Genomic DNA, 22,343 nt, shown 5'->3' with positions numbered 1-22,343 from the left:
GCCCTCCCTCCAGGCCAAGCAGTCCTTGGCCACGCTGACCAAGGATGTCCCCAAGCGGCACTCGCTCGCCATGCCGGGCGAGACGGTGCTGAACGGCAACCAGGAGTGGGTGGTGCAGGCGGACCTGCCGCTGACCGCAGCCATCCGGCAGAGCCAGCAGACGCTCTACCACTCGCACCCCCCGCACCCTGCAGACCGGCAAGGTGAGCCCTGCCAGGGGGGGGGGGGGCGGGGCGGCCACAGCGGGGGACTTCTCCGAGGTCCTCTGACCCCGGGCGGGGGGAGGCATTCCCTCTGTAGCTGCTTAGGAGGGTGGGGGGCCCCAGGCTCATATGGCTGAGGTCCCTGGGAGCTCCGGCTCTCCCTCTCTCTCTCCCTCTCTCTCACTCGGGTTCAGAAGGGCCTGATTGGACCCAGAGGCTATGATGGGAGATTCTCCCTGGAACCAGCTCCCTGCTGAGCTGTGGGGCTTGGAATAGAGGGCGGGAGCTGGGTAGGTGTCTTCTCTCCAGCTCAGCGTTCTCCTGGGTATAGCGGGGGCGCTGATGCCCTCCCCTGCCAGGCAGCCAAGGTGAGGCCACTCTCTCCGTCCCTCGCTCATCAGCTGTCCCTGCTTTCCAGCGGTCAGGGTGAGCCCCTGCCACTCCCGGCAGCCTTCTGTCATCTCCGACGCGTCCGCCGCCGAAGGCGACCGGTCCTCCACGCCCAGCGACATCAACTCCCCGCGGCACCGGACGCACTCCCTCTGCAACGTAAGGCCAGCAGGGGCGCGGGCCCGGGAACCGCTGGGGCGGGCGGAGGGCTGAACACGTGCTCGCTCTTTCCTCTCGTCCACCCAGGGAGCACTCTCGGAGGCACTTCCTGTTCTGTTCTTTCCTTTTGCGAGAAGAGATGGATGTGGGGAGAGAAAGGAAGGAGGCCCATTTGCTCCTTGTGTCCGGGAGGGCGAGGAAAATCCAGAGGAAGGAAGGAAGGCGGGCCTGGGTCGGCCGCGGGGTCTGTGCAGCCCGCGGTCCCCGCTGGAGGGCTGGGTGAGACCTCGGGCCTCTCCGCCCAGACCTCAGCCTTCCCAGCGCTGCCTGTCCCGGCGGGGCCGGCTCTCCGTCTTCATCCAGGAATGAGCCCCCGTGTTTTGACTGCCAGCGGCCTTGGCGCCTTTTGCCTCTGGGGAGGCGTCATGGATTTGTTCTAAGCTTGTTGGCTCTGCTTATGTCATCAGAAACCCTGTTGGATTGCATCCTGGGTGCCAGCTACCAAGAGGCACATGTCCCTAGCCACCGACCTCTCGATGACTAGGAGGGCGACAGTCAGGCTCCCAAGGAATGGAAGGGCAAAGGGAGGCGGGTCAGGTGTCTGAGGACTGGACGCCGCCCTGTCTAGGCTCCAACATGACACGCTGGGGTCAGGGGTCGGGGGTCAGGGCCCCTCTTCATTCCTGGTCCATCATGTGGTTGTCAATGACGGGTCTGCCCTGCCACGTCGGGAAGACGGAGACACAATAGCGTGGGGCTTCACGTGCGTGGGAAGGCTTTCCTCAAAACCTCAGCCCGTGTTGCTTGATGAACCAGCGAGATAGGCAATAAAAAAGAAATGAGGTGAATACAGCGGGGAAGGAAGACAAAAGAACCATCACTTGCCGGCGATATGATTACCTACCCGGGAAACGCAGGAGAATAACCTTGAAAAGCCATTAGCGTTAATAATAAGCGAGTACATAACGGTGCTGGTTGAAAATCAATTTGTAAAAATCAGTCCCCTCTCTATATTCAAGTAATCGTAGTGGAAACACTTTTTTTTTTTTTTCTCCTATCTGCAATAACAATGAAAAGTGCTTATAAAAATAGCTGAGGCTCAACTCAAGTTGCTGCGTGGGCAGCAGGACTGCTGGCCCCGGGCCCTGCTCAGCCCACATTGTCACGGGGAGAACGCAGGCCTGGGCCCCAGGAGCGGCCGGGATTCCTTTCTCGGGGGTTTTATGAAAGAAGCCGTGTGCTCTCTTGTCCCCAGGAGAGCACCTTGCTGACAAACGCTGTCTTGACTGGCAGAGCCAAGGTGGAGAAGGTGGGCCGCTAATGGTAGAGGGGCTGTGGCAGCTGTTCCCTGGTTCGGAGGGGCCACCGTGACGTACTCGAACCCAGAACCTTCTGGTGTCTGTGCACAGCCCCAGGGCCTTTTTTTTTTTTTTTTCTTTGTCTCCCCTCGATGGGCCTACAGTGGCCCTGGCAGCCAAAATGCTGTGGGGAAATCCAGGCTGCAGAAAGTCTTCTCTAAAAGCCTCCTGAATTGCATTGGCACAGGCCTCGCCTTTCGCCCAGCTGGGCCCCGGCACATTTAGCTCCAAGTTCTCCTCCCACAGGGATTCAGGCCTTTCAGCGGGCACCGGCCTCACTCTCTTCCCCATACGTTTGGCAAAGACGGCCAGCCCCACCCACAGTAAACCTGTTTCCGGCGCCTGCCGTGAGTTCCGTGCATGCACTTTGAGATAGGACTAAAGACTAAGCTGCCACTTGGTCCCTTCCCGCCCGCCCTCCCTCCACCACCTTCAGGCCACATGTCAACAGATGTGCACACAGGTAAACCAGGAAGAGCCTGAGCTTAGCTCCAGGGAACCCTTTGTTCTCAGGCACTCGGCCTGGCAATAGCAAGAACAGCCCAGCCTGGACTAAGGACCCCAGTTTCCCCCTCCCCCCACATCCCCTCGGGCTCTGGCCATTCATTTAGAGCAGAGGTGGCCTCTGAGCGCAGGGAGGTTGGACAAGTTGATGGACAGGTGACACGGACTTTGTTTCTTCATTGGCACTTTGCCTGCAATTCCTAAAACAACCACCAGGGGACACTCTGGTAAGGATTTTTATGATCCAAATGACCCGTTTGCCCCCCAGGCAGGACAGACTGATGCTGGGATGTGGCAAAGGCTTTTGGGCGCCCACTTTTGTGCACCATCCGAAGGAGAACTGGCCCAGGAGGAACCGGACTGTCCTAAATGTGTATGGCCGTTCTGCTTTTCATTAGCTCGGTGCTGCTGGACTGTCTGGAGCCTGTGAATTTGTAAATCAGGCTGATGAGCCCTGCCCTCCCACAAAATAAGAGATTCATTGTGTTTGTGGAGGAGTTAGAGGTTACAGTTCTCTGAGTCTCCCTGTTCCAAAATTCCTTATTTTTGTCCTTTTTTTCCCCTATAAAATTCTATCTGTAGGAAAAGCACCCAAGTGTAGCCAACCTCCAGTTCTAGCACAAGGGACCCATCGGGACAGGAACTTAGAAGCCTTTGAGTAACTGATTTGTTGGTCAGAGGGTATTAGGGGTCAGATGGTATTGGGGGTCAAGAACAGGCAGGGGAGTACCCCAGGGCCTCGGGCGAGGCGCCCTGATCCAGTCAGCCTCTCAGAGAGCCCCAGGCCCTCCCCCACTGACCCTGCAGGAGTGTCTGCTTCCGGGGTGAGGGTGGGCTCCCCACCTAGAGGCAAGGTGGTCCCTAAGGGCCTCTGCTCTCCTGTGTCCCGTGTCTCCGCTGTTTCATCTTTCTCTTCTCCTTTGGCTATAGGGCGACAGTCCCGGCCCAGCTCAGAAGAACCTGCACAGCCCCATTGTACAGGTGGGTGTGCCTTCCCCAGGCCCCCAGGCGCCCCAGTCCCTCCCTTCTCCCCAGCCCGACCATGCCTTCATCCCTTGTTCCCCTGGGCCCCTGGCATCCCCCTCCCATACCGGGGCACCCAACGCCAAGAGCAGTCAAGGAGTCACATGTGGATTGGGGCCTGAGTCAGGCGTACACCTGGGTCTGCCCTTCCGCGCCCTCTCAGGACCTGTAAACCTACTAAGTGCATCACACATTCTCCATCCAGTGGCCCTGGAAGTGTCTTCTCTTGGCAGCCAAAGTCTGATGAGCCAAGCCATGAGCTTATGGGCCCCTCCTTGCAGGAAACTTTTGTTCATTTTTAACATTCCGATAGTCTACCCTTGGGGTGAGGAGGGAGGAAAATGGCATGAATGTGAGGGTCCGAGGGGTCACTAGGATCAGTTCTCTAGTCCCAGGGTTCGCACCTGCTGGCCTGTGCGAGTCCCATCGGGGTCCCCGGGGAAATGTTTCGAATGTGGGTTCCTGGGGAGTTGGATCCACCACCTGTGGGTTGGGCCTAGAATACAGGGAACATATTTTAGGAACCATTAGTCTAGTCCTGTGGTCGGCAAACTCATTAGTCAACAGAGCCAAATAGCAACAGTACAACGACTGAGATTTCTTTTGAGAGCCACATTTTTTAAACTTAGAAACTTCTTCTAATGCCACTTCTTCAAAATAGACTCACCCCAGGCTGTGGTATTTTGTGCAAGAGCTGCATGTGGCTCGAGAGCCACAGTTTGCCAACCACAGGTCTAGACCAGTGGTCGGCAAACTGCGGCTCTGGAGCCACATGCAGCTCTTTGGCCCCTTGAGTGGCTCTTCCACAAAATACCACGTGCGGGCGCGCACGTACAGTGTGGTTGAAACTTCGTGGCCCATGCGCCGAAGTCGGTTTTCGGCTCTCCAAAGAAATTTCAGTCGTTGACCTGTTGATATTTGGCTCTGTTGACTGATGAGTTTGCCGACCACTGCTCTAGTCTGAGCCCTGCCTTTTTGACAGAATAGTACCCCATGGCTGTGCAAAGCTCTCCGGGAGACACCAGCCTCCAGCCCCCGTAGTTATCCCATCATCAGAACTAGACCCTAAGCCCCCGCCTCCCACTCGACCTTGGCCAGCCAGTCCTGCTTCTTGTCCGGGGGGCTTCAGATTCAAGGTCCTCGCCCTTGGCAGACAGAAAGCTCCGGTTTCCTCTGTCCTCACTCTCCAGGCTCCCAGGCCCCCTTTTCCACGGGGGCTCTTTCACAGGGAAGGTGTGGCCGTTGCTCAGTGCCCCTGTGGCCGGGCCATGGCCCAGGGCGTGGGCACACTCCTAGCCAGCCCTCAGGAGGAGGTATCTGTAGGTCTCGGGCAAACAATTTAAATGATGGCGCCAACACCCCAGCAGCTAACTGTGGTGGAATGTTTACTATGCATTTTTGTTAAGGTGACCAGATGTCCCACTGTTGGTGGGACAGTCCCGATTTTTAACAATTTGTCCCGAGGCGTTTTAAAAAAAAGTCCCAATTTTTGGAAAGATTGTTAAAAATCAGGACTGTCCACCAAAAGCGGGACATCTGGTCACCTTAACTTTTGTCCACGTTGGTGACATTCTCATGACAGTCTTGGACGGCTCCTCCTGTTGACTCTGAGGGTCCCTAACTGGCCAAGATTTCCCGCTGAGTGCAGGCAGACCTGGCCAGGGGAGACCCCACCCCCTCTGTGCCCTCCCACCCCGGCCTGCCCCTCCTGCCCACCCCCAGCTCAGGTTGGCTCTGTTCTTCTCCTCCGCATCTCTGCACAGTCACTAGAGGATCTTGAAGACCAAAAACGGAAAAAGAAGAAAGAGAAGATGGGATTCGGCTCCATCTCCCGCGTGTTCGCCAGAGGGAAGCAGCGGAAGTCCCTCGACCCCGGCCTCTTTGATGGTACCGCCCCCGATTATTACATAGAGGAGGACGCGGACTGGTGATGCCGCCTCCCTCCCGCCGCCCGGCGGGGTGTCTGTGCGTGTGGGTGTGCGTGGGGCGTGTGGGTGCCGGGTGCGTGCGGCCGGGCGCGGACAGACGCGTGTGACCCCTTCCCCCTGCGTCGCCACCTCTGTAATCGATGTACATACTACACACGTGTGTGACTCTGTCAACTCTCTGTCGTCCTCGGCGCGATGCGGTCATGTTTGTTAATCTGGGTTTGTTTCGTTCTGTTTTTGTTTTGTTGTTTTGTTTTGTTTCCTTTTTGTTTTTTTGTGTTTCCCTTTTGTTCGGTTCGTTGGGTTGTGTTGTCCCCTCCTTTCCCCCCCCCCCCCCCCCCGCCTCCTCTCTATGAAACTTGAAAACTTGAAGGACTGCTGTGTATTTGTAAATAACAGAAAAAATGACTGTGCACTCTGTGCTTGTACATGTCCCTCGTCCAAACGGCTACTTCCGGAGCCCCTCCCCCCGAGGATGTGGTCTGTCCCCCATGCCCCCCACCATCCCTGCCCCCCGTGTGAGCAGCGGGACCAGACCCCGTGCCCGGGGCGCGCTCAAGTCACTTTAACCACAGACGCCACTGTGGCCTGGGTGAGGCCCCTCTCCGCAGCCTTGGGAGCCCGGCCGGGATGGGGGGCAGTCGGGGGGCCTTGTCTTGGCTGGGTTTGTTGAGGTCCAACAGGCTCTTTTTCACGGCCTGCCAGTTTTTAAATTGCGTTGCCATTTCTTTCTTGATGGAGAAAAAAAAAGAAAAAGAAAAAAAAGAAACAGAAACAGAAAAAACAGAAAACAGTTCCGTTTAATTTATTTGCACAAAGTGCAGGAGACGTATTCTATCTAAATGATGACATAAATGCTGTAATGTATATTTTTCCACAGGGCGGGCGGGAGGCTGGGTTTTCTGTTGACTTGTCTGTTCTCTTATCACGCTGCTGCCGAACCGAGCGGGGTCCGGTTAGAGGGGAGGGGGGCCGGGGACCGGGGTCTCTGAGCTCGCTTTTTTCCCCGTTCTCTCTCCTGCTCTCCCGCCCCTGCATGGGCGTGCGCTCCACCTCTCTCCCCACTCTCGCCAGGCCTGTCTCTCTCTATTTATTTATCTGCCCTGCAGAGCACTGACTTCAGTGAGCAGAGCGCATCCTGCAAGGGTCACCTCCTCTCTCTCTCTCTCTCTCTCTCTCTCTCTCTCTCTCTCTCTCTCTCTCTCTCTCTCTCTCTCTCGGGTCTGTCTTCGGAGTGAGGGTGGGTTCCGGGGGAGGCAACCAGTCCCGGGACCCCCCTGCAGCATCCGTCCTCCCTGCAGCTGTGTCTCATCCTCGGTTTACTCTCACCTTGGCAGGTGTCCTCGGTGGGTGGGGTGGGGGTGGGGATTCTCTCTCAAGGGAGGGCTGTTGGGGACACAGTGTCCAGCACCAGGGCCTCTGCCGTCCCCGTTCTGGTTGGCTCCTCCGGCCACACTCAGCGGCGCCTCTCAGGATCCCTGGGCCCTTCCTCCAGCCGCCCCGGCAGCCTGGCCCACTCGCCCCGGAGAGGACGGGCAGGGACATGGGCCTGTTTGGGAGCTGTGTTGGCCCCCATGAGGCTCCCTGGCACAGAACCAGCTGCATCCCATGTGGGGCGATGGAGATCCCGTGAGCTGGAAGCCAGGGCCTCCCGAGGCCTGAGACGAGCTTCCCTCTTTTGGCCTGTGAATCCCACCCCGTCCCATCCCACTGCTCCACCTGTCCCCTCCCACTGCTCCACCTCACCTACTAACAGCTCAGCTCGCACATCCGCTCAGCCACAGTAGTTGCGCTTTCTGCTCCCAGTAACGCTTTCTGCTCCCAGTAACGCTTTCTGCTCCCAGTAACACTTTCTGCTCTTACAGAGACAACCCGCTCCAGTGCTGGAGAATCTCTGTCCGAACGGATAGGGCCTTTTGTCCAAAGTCTCTCAAACAAACAGAAAAGCCTTCTCTCCCCCGCCCCGTCTGCTCCTCCCTTTCCTTCTGGCCGGTGCAGGGTAGGGAGGGAGCAGGCCGGGCACTCGCTAAGCTCCCTGTGGCCTCCCGTGGCCCAGCCGTGCAGTGGGGAGACCAGAGCCCACGTCTTTCTCTGCAGAGAGAGATTTTAGAAAATGCTTTCTCCCCCATGAATCTTTTTTCCCTCTCTTTCGTTGATTGATTTTTATTGTTTTCCCTTACGAGAAAATAAGATTGCAACCACTCCCGGTAATGATTTAGTAGCTCCTTTTCATTTCAGTTTTTGTAAATTAGGAGATAATTCTAAGAGTTGCTAAGGATGATTTATTTAAGAGAACTGCGTCAAATAGCGAATGAGTTATGGGTAACATTAGACGAAAATAACCTTTCCCGTGGGAAAGGTTTCTCGAAGGCATGGATGCAAAAATAAGATATTTAAAAAAAAAATCTAAATAAAGCTTATTTTAAAATATTACCGAACTCCATGTTATTTGATTGCCTCTCTGTTGCTCTGGGTGGGAGGCCAGGTCCCCTCCCCTGCTCCTCGGGGCGGCAGGCTGGCTCCCCGGGGTGAGGGCGGCGCCGGGGAAAGCTGGCCGGGCTCTGAGCTGACAGAGGGGCTGAGGCCGGGTGGCCTCACCAGAAACAGCCCGTCTTTGCCGGCTTCCCTCCAGGCGGCCGGGGCTGCCCGAGGTCCTGATACCCCAGCGCCGAGGCCGGCACCCTGGCCCCGCGCCCCCAGCCCAGCGCCCCGGTCAGCTTTCATCGGCTTCCTTCTCCCCCTGGCGAAGCCAGGCCTTTCTGAACCCCGCGGGGTCCCCCAGACGCCAAGCCTCCCCCAGGAGACTCCACGGTGCGTCCTGAGAAGGGGCCCCCGGGTCCCCCAAACCCTGATTGCAGCCATTGCCTCAGCCTCTCTCCCAGCCGCCACATAACACTAACAGGAGGCGGCCTCTCACCTCTAACCCTGTCCTTCCTGCAAAGCCCCGGAGAGCAGACCGCACCGAGAGGCTGCGAGCTCAGGACTCGAGGATCTAGGCCCATGGTCAGCAAACTCATTCGTCCACAGAGCCAAATATCAGCAGGACAACGATGGAAATTTCTTTCTTTAAAAAAAAAAATATATATATATATATATATATATATATATATATATATAATTATTGATTTTTTTTTTACAGAGAGGAAGGGAGAGGGACAGAGAGTTAGAAACATCGATGAGAAACATCAACCAGCTGCCTCCTGCACGCCCCCTACTGGGGATGTGCCCGCAACCAAGGTACATGCCCTTGACAGGAATCGAACCTGGGACCTTCCAGTCCACAGACCTACACTCTATCCACTGAGCCAAACCGGTTTGGGCTGAAATTTCTTTGGAGAGCCACATTTTTTAAACTTAAAACTTCTTCTAACGCCACTTCTTCAACATAAACTCACCCAGGCCGTGGTCTTTTGTGGAAGAGCCACACTCAAGGGGCCAAAGAGCCGCATGTGGCTCGCGAGCCGAGGTTTGCCGGCCACGGCACTGGGGCCTCTTCCCCCAGCAGTGCTCAGCCCGACCCCACCTTAGAATCACCCGCAGAGCTTTCCAAAAACGGCCAAGGCCAGGCCAGCACCCCGAATCAGTGTTAACCCCCTCTGGTGATTCCGAGGCGCAGCCGGGCTGGAGGACCGGCCCCTGAGCCAGGCGGAGGAGGGCATGGGAGCCTCCAGATGCCACTCGTACCCCTCCCTGGCCCTGGGCAGGCAGCACCGATCCGGTAAAGGGCCTCCCTGCCCCGCCCAGGGTGACTCCCCATCTCTTGGCTTTCCAAAGCCCCAGGCGGCCACGGCCCATTCGTCTGTCCGTCTGTTGGAATTGGCACACAAGGGAGAGAGCTGTCTGCCATCCCAAACCTAACCCAGCCCCCACGCTGGCCGGAGGAGAGCCACTCACTCGGCCAAGATCCCAGCTCTCTCCCCTACAGCCGTGCGACCTCCGAGGGCCGGGCCACACCTTGCTCAGATCTTGTCATCATCTCCGACACCCTGTCCCAGATGGCCTGCCTTCGAGGGGTGCCCCTTAGTGAGAAACTGAGGCAGGGCTGCCCAGGGCATCCGGGCCAGTGGGAGCTGCACGCTGGTACCTGCCAGGCTGCCCTCTACCCTCCTGCAGCTCTCCCGCGTGCCGGTGGGCTCCGACGGGTGCCCCTAATGCTAGCCGTAACCGTCCCAGCTAACACCACTAAGCACTGACCGCGGGCCAGGGCACGCTGCACACCTGACACGTGTTAACTCCGTTAACCCTCCCACGGTCCCCGTGATCGAGAAAACAGGTTCCAGTCCAGGGTCCAGCAGCACTGGGCTTCAAGCCTAGGGGTGCTGCTGCGGTGCCCCCCTGCATGGCGCCAGCTGGGCAGCGCGGGGCTGGCCCCGAGCAGGGGGGCACTGTGTGTGTTTCAGCCGGGCCTGGCTTGACCCTCACCTCCCCCTCCCCACCTCCCTCATCCCCCTGTGTCAGTTCTCTCTGGCACAGCTTCTCCTTTGCACTTGTGACCGAATCCGTTCCCACCAGCCTTCCCCCCCGGCTCAGACAGAGAAACCCGGGAGGAGCTGGCGGAGGGCAGAGCAGACAAGGCGGCCAGCACAAGCCCTCCGTTTGGAGCCGGAGCGCACTAGGCCTCGGAGTCCCCTCCTGACCCACACCTGCAGCCCCACCCCCCACTCCAGGTGCCAGGTCCCTCCTGGCCCGGGAAGAGCCTGGCCCCGGAGCCGCCTCTCCAGGGCCACGCCATGTCGGCAGCTGCCGGGTGCCTCACTCTCCGGGCCCCAGGAGGCCAAGTGCAGCCGCTGCCACGTGGGGGTCATTGCTCTTGGACAATGTAAGTTTGAAAATACCCATGGCCCTGGCACCCAGCACCTGGCGGTCACAACATGGGCCTCACAGACATCCCCCCCCAGCCCAGCTGCTCCCAACCACAGGCCCTTACACCTTTCAGCTCAGCCCCACCCCACCACGTGGGCCAGGGCACCCCGTGCCCCCTTCCTCCCACCTGTTCCCGCTGCCCGCGGAGAGAACCTGGTGGTCGTGACGACAAGACAGGAATCCCTGCGGTTAGCTTTTCCTAGAAGGACAGGCTCATAACCTGAGACCATGAGAGAATGCCCTGGAAGCTTAAAGTACCTCCAGGGTTTGATCGCAACTGTGTTGGAAGTTGTTCAGCCATGCTTCCGAAGGTACCGCCGGGTTCTTCTTCCCGGGGAGGTGGGAACGGGGGCGCGGGAGAGGCCCCCAGGGGTGCTTGGCCCCAAGGGGCGGGGGAGGGGTTGAGTTGAAAAAGCTTAAGGGCCCACTGTTGGGAGCAGGTGGCGGGGCCGGGGGTGTCTGTGAGGCCCGTTCTGAGTTGTGAACATGCAGTCCTGGCCTGTCAGCAGTGCAGATTCCTGTCCAGGCAGAGTGAAGGGATGAATTTATACAATTTTACCTATATGTTCCCAAAAATTCTAGTTTAGCACTTCTTAGTTGGGATTCAGGAATCTGTAGTTTAACAGCTCCACCAGGTGATTCTCATCCTGAGAGAAGTTTGGGAAACGCTGCTGTAGAGCCCAGGTACCGGAAACAGGCGAAGACGCAGCCCTGAGCTGCACAGGCCGAAGCCACGAAAAAGTGGTCCCGGGAGACCCGAGCTTTAGAAGCAAAAATAGCAGCAACGGAAAACCTTGACTTTTCCCCTGAAAATGGCAAGACGGGAGGGCCCGGCCCGGCCCCGGGGAGCCTGTGTGGTGGCAGGCCGCGTCCCCGGGAGCCGCTGGCGGACTGCTCGTTGGCGTTTCTGAGTTTGGGGTTTTGGGAATCTCTCACTGTTTTCTTAGTAGGTTTTCGGTCCGTAGCAGCTAGTAGCCCCAAAGTAACAAAATCCATAAAGCTGCATGCCATGCTCCACGGGGAGCACCTTGCAGTCCCCCCCCCCCCCGCCCCGTGGGGCCCGCCTGGCTAATCGCTCCAGCCATGGCCCGTGAGCCTCAGTCTCCTCACCTCTGAAATGGGCGCAGTACCCCTCTCCTTGGAGGCTCAGACGTAACAGCTGTGTGTGCTTTGGAGCCTGGGAAGGTCAGTGTGTGTTCCTTGTGACGTGAGTGGATTACGATCCCTCAGAAGCAGGAAGCAGCCTGACACACACCGTTAGCCTGAGGGAGGCGAATGGCTCCCACCTATCCCTGGGTGGAATCTGGGCCTGGGGCTGTGTGCCCAGGCCTCCGAGTCCAAATCCGGGCCCACTGTCGCTCTGGGCGCGAATCCTGGTTTCTCCGTCTCCGGACAGGGAGGGCTGAGGCATTTGCCCCGGGCAGCGCTGGCCTTTCCCGAGCCCAGGAGAAGCGTCCTCTGTGGGGTGACCACACGGCCGGGGAGAGGAGGCTGCCCAGGCCGGGCTCCTGAGGTGTGAGTCCCAAGGGCGCCCGAGGGTGGCCCATTAGGAAGACATGTCAGAGCCAGAGAGAACGATGTTACCGTGCTCCCCCGCGGAGGACCACCCCAAGGCACAGGGAGGCCTCACCCCACGGCACACCTAGGAGGCAGAACCGGGATGCAGCTCCCGCAGTCTGGCCCGAAGTCACGTTCTCAGTAACTGCTACGCAGCCCCTGATCAGCCACACAAATTTAAAATAAGGTGACCAGATTGTCCCGATTTCTAATAATTTTTCCCGCCTCCCACGGCGTTTTAAAAAAGTCCCGATTTTTTTTTTTAAACGCCGCGGGACGCGGGAAAAATTGTTGGAAATCGGGACTGTCCCGCCAAACGCGGAACGATCTGGTCACCTTAAATTTTAAAAATATCTGTGGAACCGAGTGCTTCGCCAGGGACAGCAGGAAGCCTCACCAGCCTAGGCAAGCCCTGTGCAGGCTCTCGGCTTTGGGGCTCGGTTTCTCCACGCTGGAGAGGAAAAAAACTGGAATAAGCAAGGCGTTTGCAAACTGTGTTCCGTGGAACCTTTAGGGGTTCCTCAGCGGTCCCTCGAGATTGGCATAGCTGGTGAAGGCACTAACAGGCAGGGCTCCACCCCCCACCCCCCACATTCAGCAGGGAGCCTCGCTCTAGGCTGTTGCACACGAGACCTCCGGGATCAGGGAGCTGCGTGCATAATCGAACACGCTCCACGAGTGGGCTCAGCTGCACGCGGTTAACGTGGGGCGATGGCCGCAGGTGTAGACCCTCTGCTCCAGTGAAATCACGTGATAAGGTAAATAAGCCAACAAGTTCACGGTGCAGACCCTCTGCCCAAGCGGGTTTCAGTGCAGCTGGCATTGGAAAGCTTCCCCGAGGGGCTTCCCAGGCAGGCGGAGACCACCCTTCTGGGCAGTTCTGGGGAGGAGCCGCCCCCAAGGGACTGGTGACCAGCACCCTCGCTGGGCCTGCTGAGCAGAGCCCGGGGCCTGGCACAGTAGCTGCTGCCCCAGCAGCCCTGGCAGTCTGCAGCAGTGCCCGGTTAGTCCCGGGGAGGGTCCCCTGTTTTCCTCAGGGCACATGGCCGGGAAGTGGCGGGGCAGGTTCTGATGTGATGGCCACCATCTCAGGTTTTGTCTGGTCTGTGGTGACTGACAGACCTTTGCAGAGCATCGGGGGGCCTGATGGCCTTGGTCTGGGGCCAGTGGTGCCCCATCAACACCAGGTATGAACCCTAAATAGAAAGTATGGCTACCTAAGCTTCATTCTGAGGAGAGGTGGAAGGCAGAGCAGCTGCCCACACCCTGCTCCAGGCTCCTGCGGAGGCCCAGCCTCAGCCCAGGGCATCAGGAGTCCTGAGCCCGCTCCGGACTCCCAGCTGGGCCAGTGACGTGCTGTGTGACCATGGGCAGATGGGTCTCCCTCTCTGGGCCTCAGGCTCCCCCTAAAACAGACCTGGGCAGTGGTTACCCATCTGTGCCCTCTGGAGTCTTACGGGTCCCTGGAGTCCTGGACCACCTCCCCTGACCCTGTCTTTCAGCCCAAAGCGTTGGTTTATTTGTCTTATAGATCGATTTCATTTGAGCGGAGGGTCTGCGTGAAGCCAGTGTGAAATCCATGAGGTAGGTCAGTGGTCGGCAAACCGCGGCTCACGAGCCACCTACGGCTCTTTGGCCCCTTGAGTGTGGCTCTTCTACAAAATACCACGTGTGGGTGCACACGAACAGTGCGACTGAAACGTCGTGGCCCATGCGCAGACGTCGGTTGTCGGCCCGGGCGAGTCTGTTTTGAAGAAGTGGTCCTAACGCCGAGCCACACCCAAGGGGCCAAAGAGCTGCGTGTGGCTCTCGAGCCGCGGTTTGCTGACCCCTGAGTTAGGTCATCGGAACGCCCTCAAGGAGGAGAAGAGGCAGGGACTGCCCAGTCCTCCTCCAGCTCCACCCAAAACTGTGGAAAAGCCATTCTCCGTGGGCACCCCAGACTTCCTCTGCTCCCCACGGCAGGACGGGAAAGTGGGGGCTGCTCGTGGCCCCCCACTCCTGGCTCCTGGAGCCTGTAAGTCAGGGGACAGAGACACTCCCGGGAGGCCACGGGGTGAACCACAGTGAGACTGACTCCCTGCCCCTCGGGGTCACAGCCCTACAGCGTACGGCGCTCTTTCCGCGGCAGACGAGGGTCGAGGTTAAGAGCATAGATTCTGGGCAGACGCTCTGAGCTCGAGCCTCCGTCCTGACTGGCTCCCTGCTAACCTTAGGCACGTTGCTGAGCCTGGCTGTGCCTCAGTCTGCTCACCTGCACACCAGGGACCATGAGAGCGTCCGAGGGCGGCTGCCAGGGTACAGTGAGTTCTTGGATGTAAAAGGCTTGGCTGGGGTCGCCAGCCCCGTGAAACAGGCAGAGAAGGGCCCTTTGGACAGATGGGAAGACTGAGGCCCGGGTAAGTTCAGCAACACACCCATGTAGCCAGAGCCAGCCCAGGGGTAGGCCCAGAGGAAGTGAGAATCCGGGAGCCTCTCGCCCACTCACTCCTCTGCCTGCAGGAAGGGACTTGCCACCGCCAAGCAGGGCATCCGTGGCTGAGCTGGTTCCAGAACCCAGGGCTCCTGACTCCACAGACCACAAGGTTCAGCCGGAAGAAACTAAATCTCTGGGTCAACGCGTTTGGAAGCAGTACATGGAGTCTCCAGTCCTTAGAGACCACCCGTTAGCTTTCAAGCATGCCACGTTTCTGATGGCGTTTGGCCACGGAAACTCCCTGTGGCTCACGTGGGATTCCCGTGGGCCTTAAGAAGCAAGGGGAGCCAGGTGCGAGGCAGTGGGGTCTGGGCCTCCATCGACGTGAGCACCCCCTTTGCTCAGAAAGCCTGAGTCCGTGGCAGCATCTGCTGACGGGGGAGGCGCCCTGCAGATTGGCTAAGAAACACCGGCTGTTCACTCTGCTGCCGTCCCCGGTCCCAGGAGTAGACAGGGGGGCCGAGCCCATTGCCGCAGGGCCCTGAAGCAGGGAGAGGAGAAGAAGGGGCTGCCTCTGCCCAGATAGCTGGCCCCTGTCACCCCATGGGCTCGGAGATGCCTAATTGCTACCTTTGGACAGGCCAGCGATGCTGGAGTCACTTCCAAATTGGCTGCGCAGTGCTAGCGGCCTTCCTTTTAGGAAGCCGTGTCTCGGGGGCGGGGTGTGTGTGTGTGTGTGTGATCTATGGTTCTGAGCCAGGGAGGGAGAAGGCCATTCTGACACTGTCACCGTGGTGACCGGGGGAGGAGGAGGAGGAGGAGGCGGCTCTGTAAGCCAGAGGGAGTTTGAGAGCCATCTACAAACCAATTATAGCTCGGGGGTATGAACCATTCATTCCCAGGTTCCCTAGGTGTGTGTTTGTGTGTGTGTTTGTGTGTCTGTGTGTGTGTAAGAAATATTTGTTTTAGCAACAGCCAGAACCCAGCAGAGTCTATAAAAACTAAGCAGCACTGGAGGGGAGGAGGGGAGGAGAAGCCAGGCTTGGGAGCCAGGTCTTCGGGCTTGACCACTTAGCTGTGACCCTAAGCCAGTCACTTGGTCCCTCTGAGCCTCCGTTTCCCCCTCTGTGAAATGGGCAGGGAACGGCCTGTCTCCCAGGGCTGATGGAAAGGTGAAGACATGGATAGAAGCTGCTAGCCGCAGCGCTGCAGGAGACTCGGCTGAGAGCAACTGTGGGCCAGCAAGAGAAAGCACAGGCCCTCCCAGGGCGTTTCTGAGCTCCACATTCCCGTCTGTAAAATGGGCCTGTGCCCACCTCCCAGGGCAGGTGCAGTGTGCTCACAGCCACAGATCCCGGAGCTGCAGGCAGGCATTAGCAGCAGGGCCGAGGGGCCTCTGGTGGGAGCTGGAATGACTGGGACTCACGGGGCCACTGCCAAGCATGTTGAGGGGACAAGGACTGTGCTGGGCACATACATGCTTCCTTCCCACTCGGCCTCAAGCCCAGAGGCCCCTCTGGCCACTGGTGTAGGCCTGTCACCGCGGCCCGAGAGCCCAGCCAGGTGACTCAGCCGCTTCTCCTGGCCGTGACCGGGCTCCGTGGAGCTCAGACACTGGGAGGGCGGGAGGGAGAAGGGTGGGAGTGCTCCTCCTTCAACAGGGGTGCCGATGGGCCTGACAAAGGGGGACTCGCTCTCCCCGAAATCCCAGAACACACGTGGTCATCCGTGTGGGCGCGCAGGGCGGCGGGGAGGGTGTCGGTCTGAGGACTGAGAACCGAGATGGGCGAGCGGATGCTGCAAACCAAAGCCTTTCTCAAACACGAGAGCCCGTGGTAAACATTCACCAGCACAACGTGGTTCAGGGCCTGCTCGGTACCCAGGTTCCCTCGGGGGCAAACACGGGCCCATCTTCCGCCTCCTGGAATTTGCAGTCTAGAGGGGAGCACGTGTGCTCATCAAATAAGCACACAACCTTAATTAATTAATCCCAGCCATGGGCGCCGCTGCAGGAACCCACCTGGGTTCACGTGTGTGAGTGTGAGTGTGAGTGGGAAGGGAGTGTGTGCAGGGGTGGCAGGCCTACACTAGTGACCAAAGGAGGCACCATGAAAGAGGAGAGGTTTAAATGGGGCCTGAGGTTTTGTAGGATTTCGCCACGCCGCTGAGAGGACAGCAGCAGGCCGCCTCTGGAGCAGGGAGAGCAGGGAGAGCAGGTGGGGCTGGGGATGGGGAGGCAGGATTGCTGGGTGCCCAGGGTGGGAGGGAAGGGGGAGGCGGCGGGAAAGCTGGCAACGTCAGCTGGTTCCCACAGACCCTTGTCCTGGAAGGAGCTGGGGTGTTGTCCAGGGAGCCAGGGACGGCTACTGAGCAGAAGCGATGCCCGGACATAATCAAATTTTAGCAACATCCAAACAGCCCTGGGCGGTTTAGCTCAGGGGATAGAGCATTGGCCTGTGGACAGAAAGGTCCGGAGTTCAATTCCAGTCTAGGGCACGTACCTTGGTTGCAGGCTCCTCCCCAGTCCGGGCCCTGGTCAGGGCTCATGCAATCGATGTGTTTCTCTCACATCAATATTTCTGTCTCTCCCTCTCGCTTCCCCTCTCTAAAAATTAATGGGAAAATATCCTTGGGTGAGGATTAGAAAAAGAAACAAAAATAAAAACATCTGAACAAATGGAGTTGTCCGTCCCTTCCCCACAACTTGGGCTTTTACGCCACTGACGGCAGCAAGGATCACCGTAAGGCAGGCCTGGCTGATAAAGAGACGATAGACTTGACCGCAGAATCAAGGACTCCCTTGGTGGCAGGACAGATGAACAGGCCGGCACAGGGGCAGGGTCAGCAGAACAGGAAGAGGGAGTGCTGGGTGGACAGTGCGCACAGCAAGCGGGGTGCCCCCGGGGGGCGTGCAGAGAAAGGCCGGCTCCCAAGGGTTGCCCCCTATGAAACCACTAAATCTGGAATAAAACATACTTGCATGCATGGCTGCCTCAGCAAAAGTAAGGGAAATCTCCAAGGCACCCTCACCCCAAAACCAAAGCTCTGAGCTCATTCCAGAGCAGGAGCAGTGAGCGGTAGCCAGATGCCAAAGTGAGTGTCTGTCCAGACAGATGCTGAGATCAGGGCTGCTAACGGGGGAGTAAACCTTGGGGTGTGGCAGAGTGGAGGGACAGACCCTACCTCTCTCTCTCATCCCTATGGGCCCTACCGCCCTATAAGATGAAATACGAGTTCGGTATGCATGCAAGTCAGCAGAAACTAAAGCACATTTAAACCTCCAAGGCCTTTCAGATAGAGCAGTTGTCAAAACCAAATACAAAGTAATACTAATGCAGGATTTAAAGAAATTTCAGATAAAATCATAGAATGAGCAACCACCAAGAGGCTATCTAAAAAGACCAGGCAATCTTGAAAAACAACCAAGTGGAACACTTAAAAACAAAAATATATCATTGGCAGCATTAGAGAAAAAAATAATCAAAGGATGGGTTAAATAGCAGACAAGTAGTTGAAGAGAGAGATTTTTAAAATGAAAAAAATTTTTTGGAAATTACTCAGAATGCAATGTTGGAAGCTAAGTTGATAAAAACTCTGAAGGAGAAATCAGAGCTGTTTGGTTCACTACAATAGCCCACTAGCCTCAGATGGCAAAGTAAACATCTATTTATATTAATTAAAATGAAATTAAAACTCAGTTCTTTAGTTGCATCACCTACATTTTAAGAGCGTATAGCCACATATGGCTGACAGCTGTCGCATTGCACATTGTAGATTATACAGCATTTCCCTCATCGCAGAACGTTCTTTTGGACAGTGCTAGGTTACAAGAAAGGGAAGACAGAAAGCCCAGTCCCAGGATAAAACAGAGAGAGACTGGAGAAGAGGTCATATGTTAAGAGATAATGGTCGAGAATAGTCCAAAAAGGAAGCCACAGATATGGGAAGCACAGTTTCTATCAACCAGAATAACGGAAAAGAAATCCACATCTAGCTGCATCCTAATGAAACTGAAGGCCATTGAAGACACAGAAAACCTACAGAGTAACTGACAGAAGAGCAATGGGACTGGCAGCTGACTTCTCTTTAGCAAAATGGAAGGCCAACGAAAGTGGAGCAATGTTCTCCAAGCACTGAAAGAAAATGGCCGTCAACTAAAACCCTGCACCCAGCAACACGCTTTGAAGAACAGGGATGAAATGGACTTTTTTCAGATGAACCAAAGCTACTCTTAATCAGAGGAACTTTTTAAAAAAATATGTATTCTTACTGATTTCAGAGAGGATGGAAAAGGGAGAGAGAGAAACATCAATGATGAGAGAGAATCATTGATTGGCTGCTTCCTGCACGCCCCACACGTAGGGATGGAGCCTACAACCCGGACATCTGCCCCTACCTAGAATCAAACCATGTCCTCCTGATTCATAGGTCCATGCTCAACCACTGAGTCACACCAGCTGGGCCAGAGGAACTTTTAAATCAGGTTCTTCAATATCTTCGAAGTAATGTTTAGGACCGTGATCAGCAAACTGCAGCTCTCGAGCCTCACATGGCTCTTCCACAAAATACCATGGCCTAGGTGAGTATTTTGAAGAAGTGGCATTAGAAAAATTTTAGAATTAAAAAGTTTGGCTCTCCAAAGAAATTTCAATCATTGTATTGTTGATAGGTGGCTCTGTTGACTAATGAGTTTGCCGACCACTGGTCAAGGATAATGTCTAGAAGAATAAAAAACAGAGAAATTGGTAAACATGTAGGTACATTATTTTAACATTTAATATTATCAGTATAAAATAATCATGATGACAATCTCTAAATTGTGTGGGGTTTTAAAAGGACATCATTGAAATACTGGGTAGAGTAGGGTATAGCTGGGAGAGGAGATCAGAATGAATGTTTTTAATAATCTTACAGTTTAGGAGAGGATATTAAGATACGGATCAGCCCTAGCCAGTTGGCTCAATGGATAGAGCGTCATCCATGGGACTGAAGGGTCCCAGGTTCGATTCCTGTCAAGGGCACATGCCCAAGTTGTAGGCTCGGTCCCCAGTGGAAGGGGCTTTGCAGGAGGCAGCCAATCAATGACTCAAATCATTGATGTTTCCATCTCCCTCTCCTTTCTTCTCTGAAATCTATAAAAAATATATATATATTTTTAAAAGATATTGATCAATGCTAGGTTTCAAGTTAAATATTCAGGGTAAGTTTTCCAGGGCAAGCATTACAGAGTGGCTCAGGACCTCCGCCTGTATCAGAATCCCCCGAGGAGCTTGTGGATGAAGACATAGATGGTTGCTGGGCCCAACCCCCGGGTTTCCGTGTCCGGAGGCCTGGGCAGGCTCCAGGGGTTTTCAACCCTAACGCTTCCCAGGTGCTGCTGATGCTGCAGCCTCAGGGACCTGCACGTCCAGGACGGCTGAGCCCGAAACAGAGAAGTAGGCGCTTCATCTCCAAACCCTCTGAGGGGTGGGAATGAGATGAGAAAACGAACCAAAAATCTCCCACCCAGGCCAGTAAAAATATGCAGACCACATATGCAATTTTTGGTTTTTAAAATAATATATATATTTTTTTTTAATTATTATTATTTTACAGAGAGTTAGAAACATTGATGAGAGAGAAACATTGATCAGCTGCCTCCTGCACACCGCCTACTGGGGATATGTGCCCGCAACTGCGGTATATGCCCTTAACCAGAATCAAACCCGGGACCTGTCAGTCCTCAGACCAACGCTCTATCCACTGAGCCAAACCCGTTTTAGCTAATTTTAGATTTTTGTAGTGGCCATATTAAAAAGAAAACAGGGTGAAATGGATTTTAGTAATATATTTTAGCCAACAGACCCAAATATTTTAATATGTGATCATAAAAATAACATAGTTTACATCGTTCTGTACACACACAGTCTTCAAAAAGCAGTGTGCCCTCTGAATGTGGACGAGCCGCATCCCCGGGGCTCAGTAGCCACCCGGGCTCGCGGCTGCTGTTCTGGGCAGAGCCGATCTTCACTGTAAGTGACATGAGCCTACGGGGGTCAGGAGACCCCAGACCATCCCTGTAGGCCGGACACCAGGCGGAGAACGTTGTACGCTTCACGCATCCTCTCCCCTGGTCCTCAGGTAGATCCCTGTGACTCGACATCATGATGGTCCCATTTCACAGATGTGGAAAGTGAGGCTGGGGGCACGGGAAACACATCCCCAAACCCAGGTCTCCCATATTCCAATGCCAACCTCAGAACCTCAAGGTTTCTGTAAAGGATGTTCTACAGCGGGCCAGACAGGAACTATTTTAGGATTTTGGACGAACAGATCTGTCACAACCGCTCACACTGCCATGGCAGCCAGAGAGCAACCTTAGACCACGTGTGGCGCTTTCTATTGCGACAAGCAGGCTGCGGGCTGAATGCGGCCCCCGGGCCATTGTGTGCCAGTGCCGGAGCCAGGCTGACACCCTGCTTGGGGGGCCCAGCTGGGGGAACCCTCCCTAACAGCTGGCCATCTGGGGCGCCCTTGTGCCTATGTCTCCTCCAAAGCCTCACCGGGTCCCGCCTCTTCGTGTTCGGGGCATCCGGAGCGGCTGCCTCTTGGCTGGCCCTCCTGAGACTGCCCGGGCCCAGCCAGCCCCCTGGGTCCTCAGCCCTCACGGAGCTGCCTGGCTACTAACATGAGTGATTCCCCTCTCAGCACTGAGACCGGGGAAATAAAAGCCAGGCCTGATGGGATGCAGCCATAAAGTCTGGCCCTCTAACGCCAGCATCTGGAAATGGCCTTTAGTTCACAGCGTCTGACCCCATAGACACCCCTCCTCGCACCGGCAGCAGCATCTGCTCCTCGGAGCTCAGTCCCAGCGGTGGCCCGCTGAACCGAAATGTGTGCCCGGCTCCTATGAACTCTGCGTAGCCACGCGTGCCTGGAGCCTGGAGTCCATACATAACGGGAGTGCGCCGAAACCGGTTTGGCTCAGCGGATAGAGCGTCGGCCTGCAGACTAAAAGATCCCACGTTCGATTCCGGTCAAGGGCACGTACTTTGGTTGTGGTCACATCCCCAGTGGGAGGTGTGCAAGAGGCAGCTGATCGATGATTCTCTCTCATCGATGTTTCTAACTTTCTATCCCTCTCCCTTCCTCTCTGTAAAAAAAATCAGTAAAAATGTTAAAATAAAATAACAGGAGTGCCAAGCCAGCTCCTCCCGGGGCCCGGGCTGTGAGTCAGAACCACAAGCACCAGCTCCCAAACACGCCGGGCCAGGAGCGCACGCTCACTGGAAGGGGGCTGGGACCTGTCTGTCCACAGAGCCGCTGGGCCCTCCCCACCCTCCGAGCACTCTCTCCTCCTTCCCGCTGTCTGTGTATTTGCTGTTTCTGTGGCAGGATTCCTCTCCTGAAGGCCTGTTCTTTGAGTCTCCCTCCTCTCCCCTTCCTCTTCTTCCCTCCCTTCCTCCCTCCGTCTGTCTCTCTCTCTCTCTCTGACTCCTGCTGCCCAGCATCTCCCAGTGTCCCCCTTCCCACGCCCCCTTACCTCCCTCCCTCCCTCGGGGAGACCGAGCCAGGCCCCACAAACACCTTGGCACAGAACACACAAGCTCACCCTCAGCTCACAGATAGCGCCCCCTCCCACCCGGACCCAGGGGGAGCCTGGCTGGGGCAGTGCGTTCCCGCCCAGGGAGGATGCTCAAGGCCTGGGCCTGGGTTCCCACCCCGAGCACCCAGCCGAACGCAAGCAGTGCTCCCAGGAAAGCCGGGAGGGCGGGGGGCCGAGGCAGCCACAGCTGCGTCCTGGGTGCAGCCGCCTGTCAGGTGTGGGTGCAGGCGGCCACCGCGGAGGAACAGGGTGGGAACTGGCTGGGGATCAGAAGTCTTGTCTGCGAGGGCCGCTCGGAAGCTGGCTCCACTTTGTCCTGAGAAAATAAATCCCCCGGCTGCCCAGCGGGACTAAGGT

At 56.5% G+C, this 22,343-nt stretch overlaps 1 protein-coding gene and 1 long non-coding RNA gene across 4 annotated transcripts in view; one reads left to right on the top strand and one right to left on the bottom strand.

Moving 5' to 3' along the window:
* The window catches only part of KAZN (kazrin, periplakin interacting protein), a 292,248-nt gene that overhangs the window by 254,269 nt on the left and 15,636 nt on the right, over window positions 1-22,343 (top strand). For 2 of the 3 annotated variants that reach the window (XM_036445442.2, XM_045585187.1), the window contains exons 5-8: window positions 14-203; window positions 622-752; window positions 3,545-3,595; window positions 5,401-5,524. In XM_036445442.2, the coding sequence (XP_036301335.1) occupies window positions 14-203; window positions 622-752; window positions 3,545-3,595; window positions 5,401-5,524 (496 nt within the window). Of the gene's footprint in view, window positions 1-13; window positions 204-621; window positions 753-3,544; window positions 3,596-5,400; window positions 6,306-22,343 lie in introns of those variants that run through there. The other variant, XM_036445443.2, reaches the window with a different exon arrangement.
* LOC123652761 lies at window positions 6,314-7,529 on the bottom strand. Its single transcript, XR_006742257.1, has 2 exons — window positions 7,285-7,529; window positions 6,314-7,223 (listed from the first exon to the last, which is right to left on the bottom strand). It is a non-coding gene; the product is annotated as an uncharacterized LOC123652761 (long non-coding RNA).

This window comes from Pipistrellus kuhlii, unplaced genomic scaffold, assembly GCF_014108245.1.
Source record: "Pipistrellus kuhlii isolate mPipKuh1 unplaced genomic scaffold, mPipKuh1.p scaffold_m20_p_2, whole genome shotgun sequence".
In the NCBI taxonomy this organism is placed as follows: domain Eukaryota; kingdom Metazoa; phylum Chordata; class Mammalia; order Chiroptera; family Vespertilionidae; genus Pipistrellus; species Pipistrellus kuhlii.
This window is presented reverse-complemented; position numbering and strand designations above follow the sequence as displayed.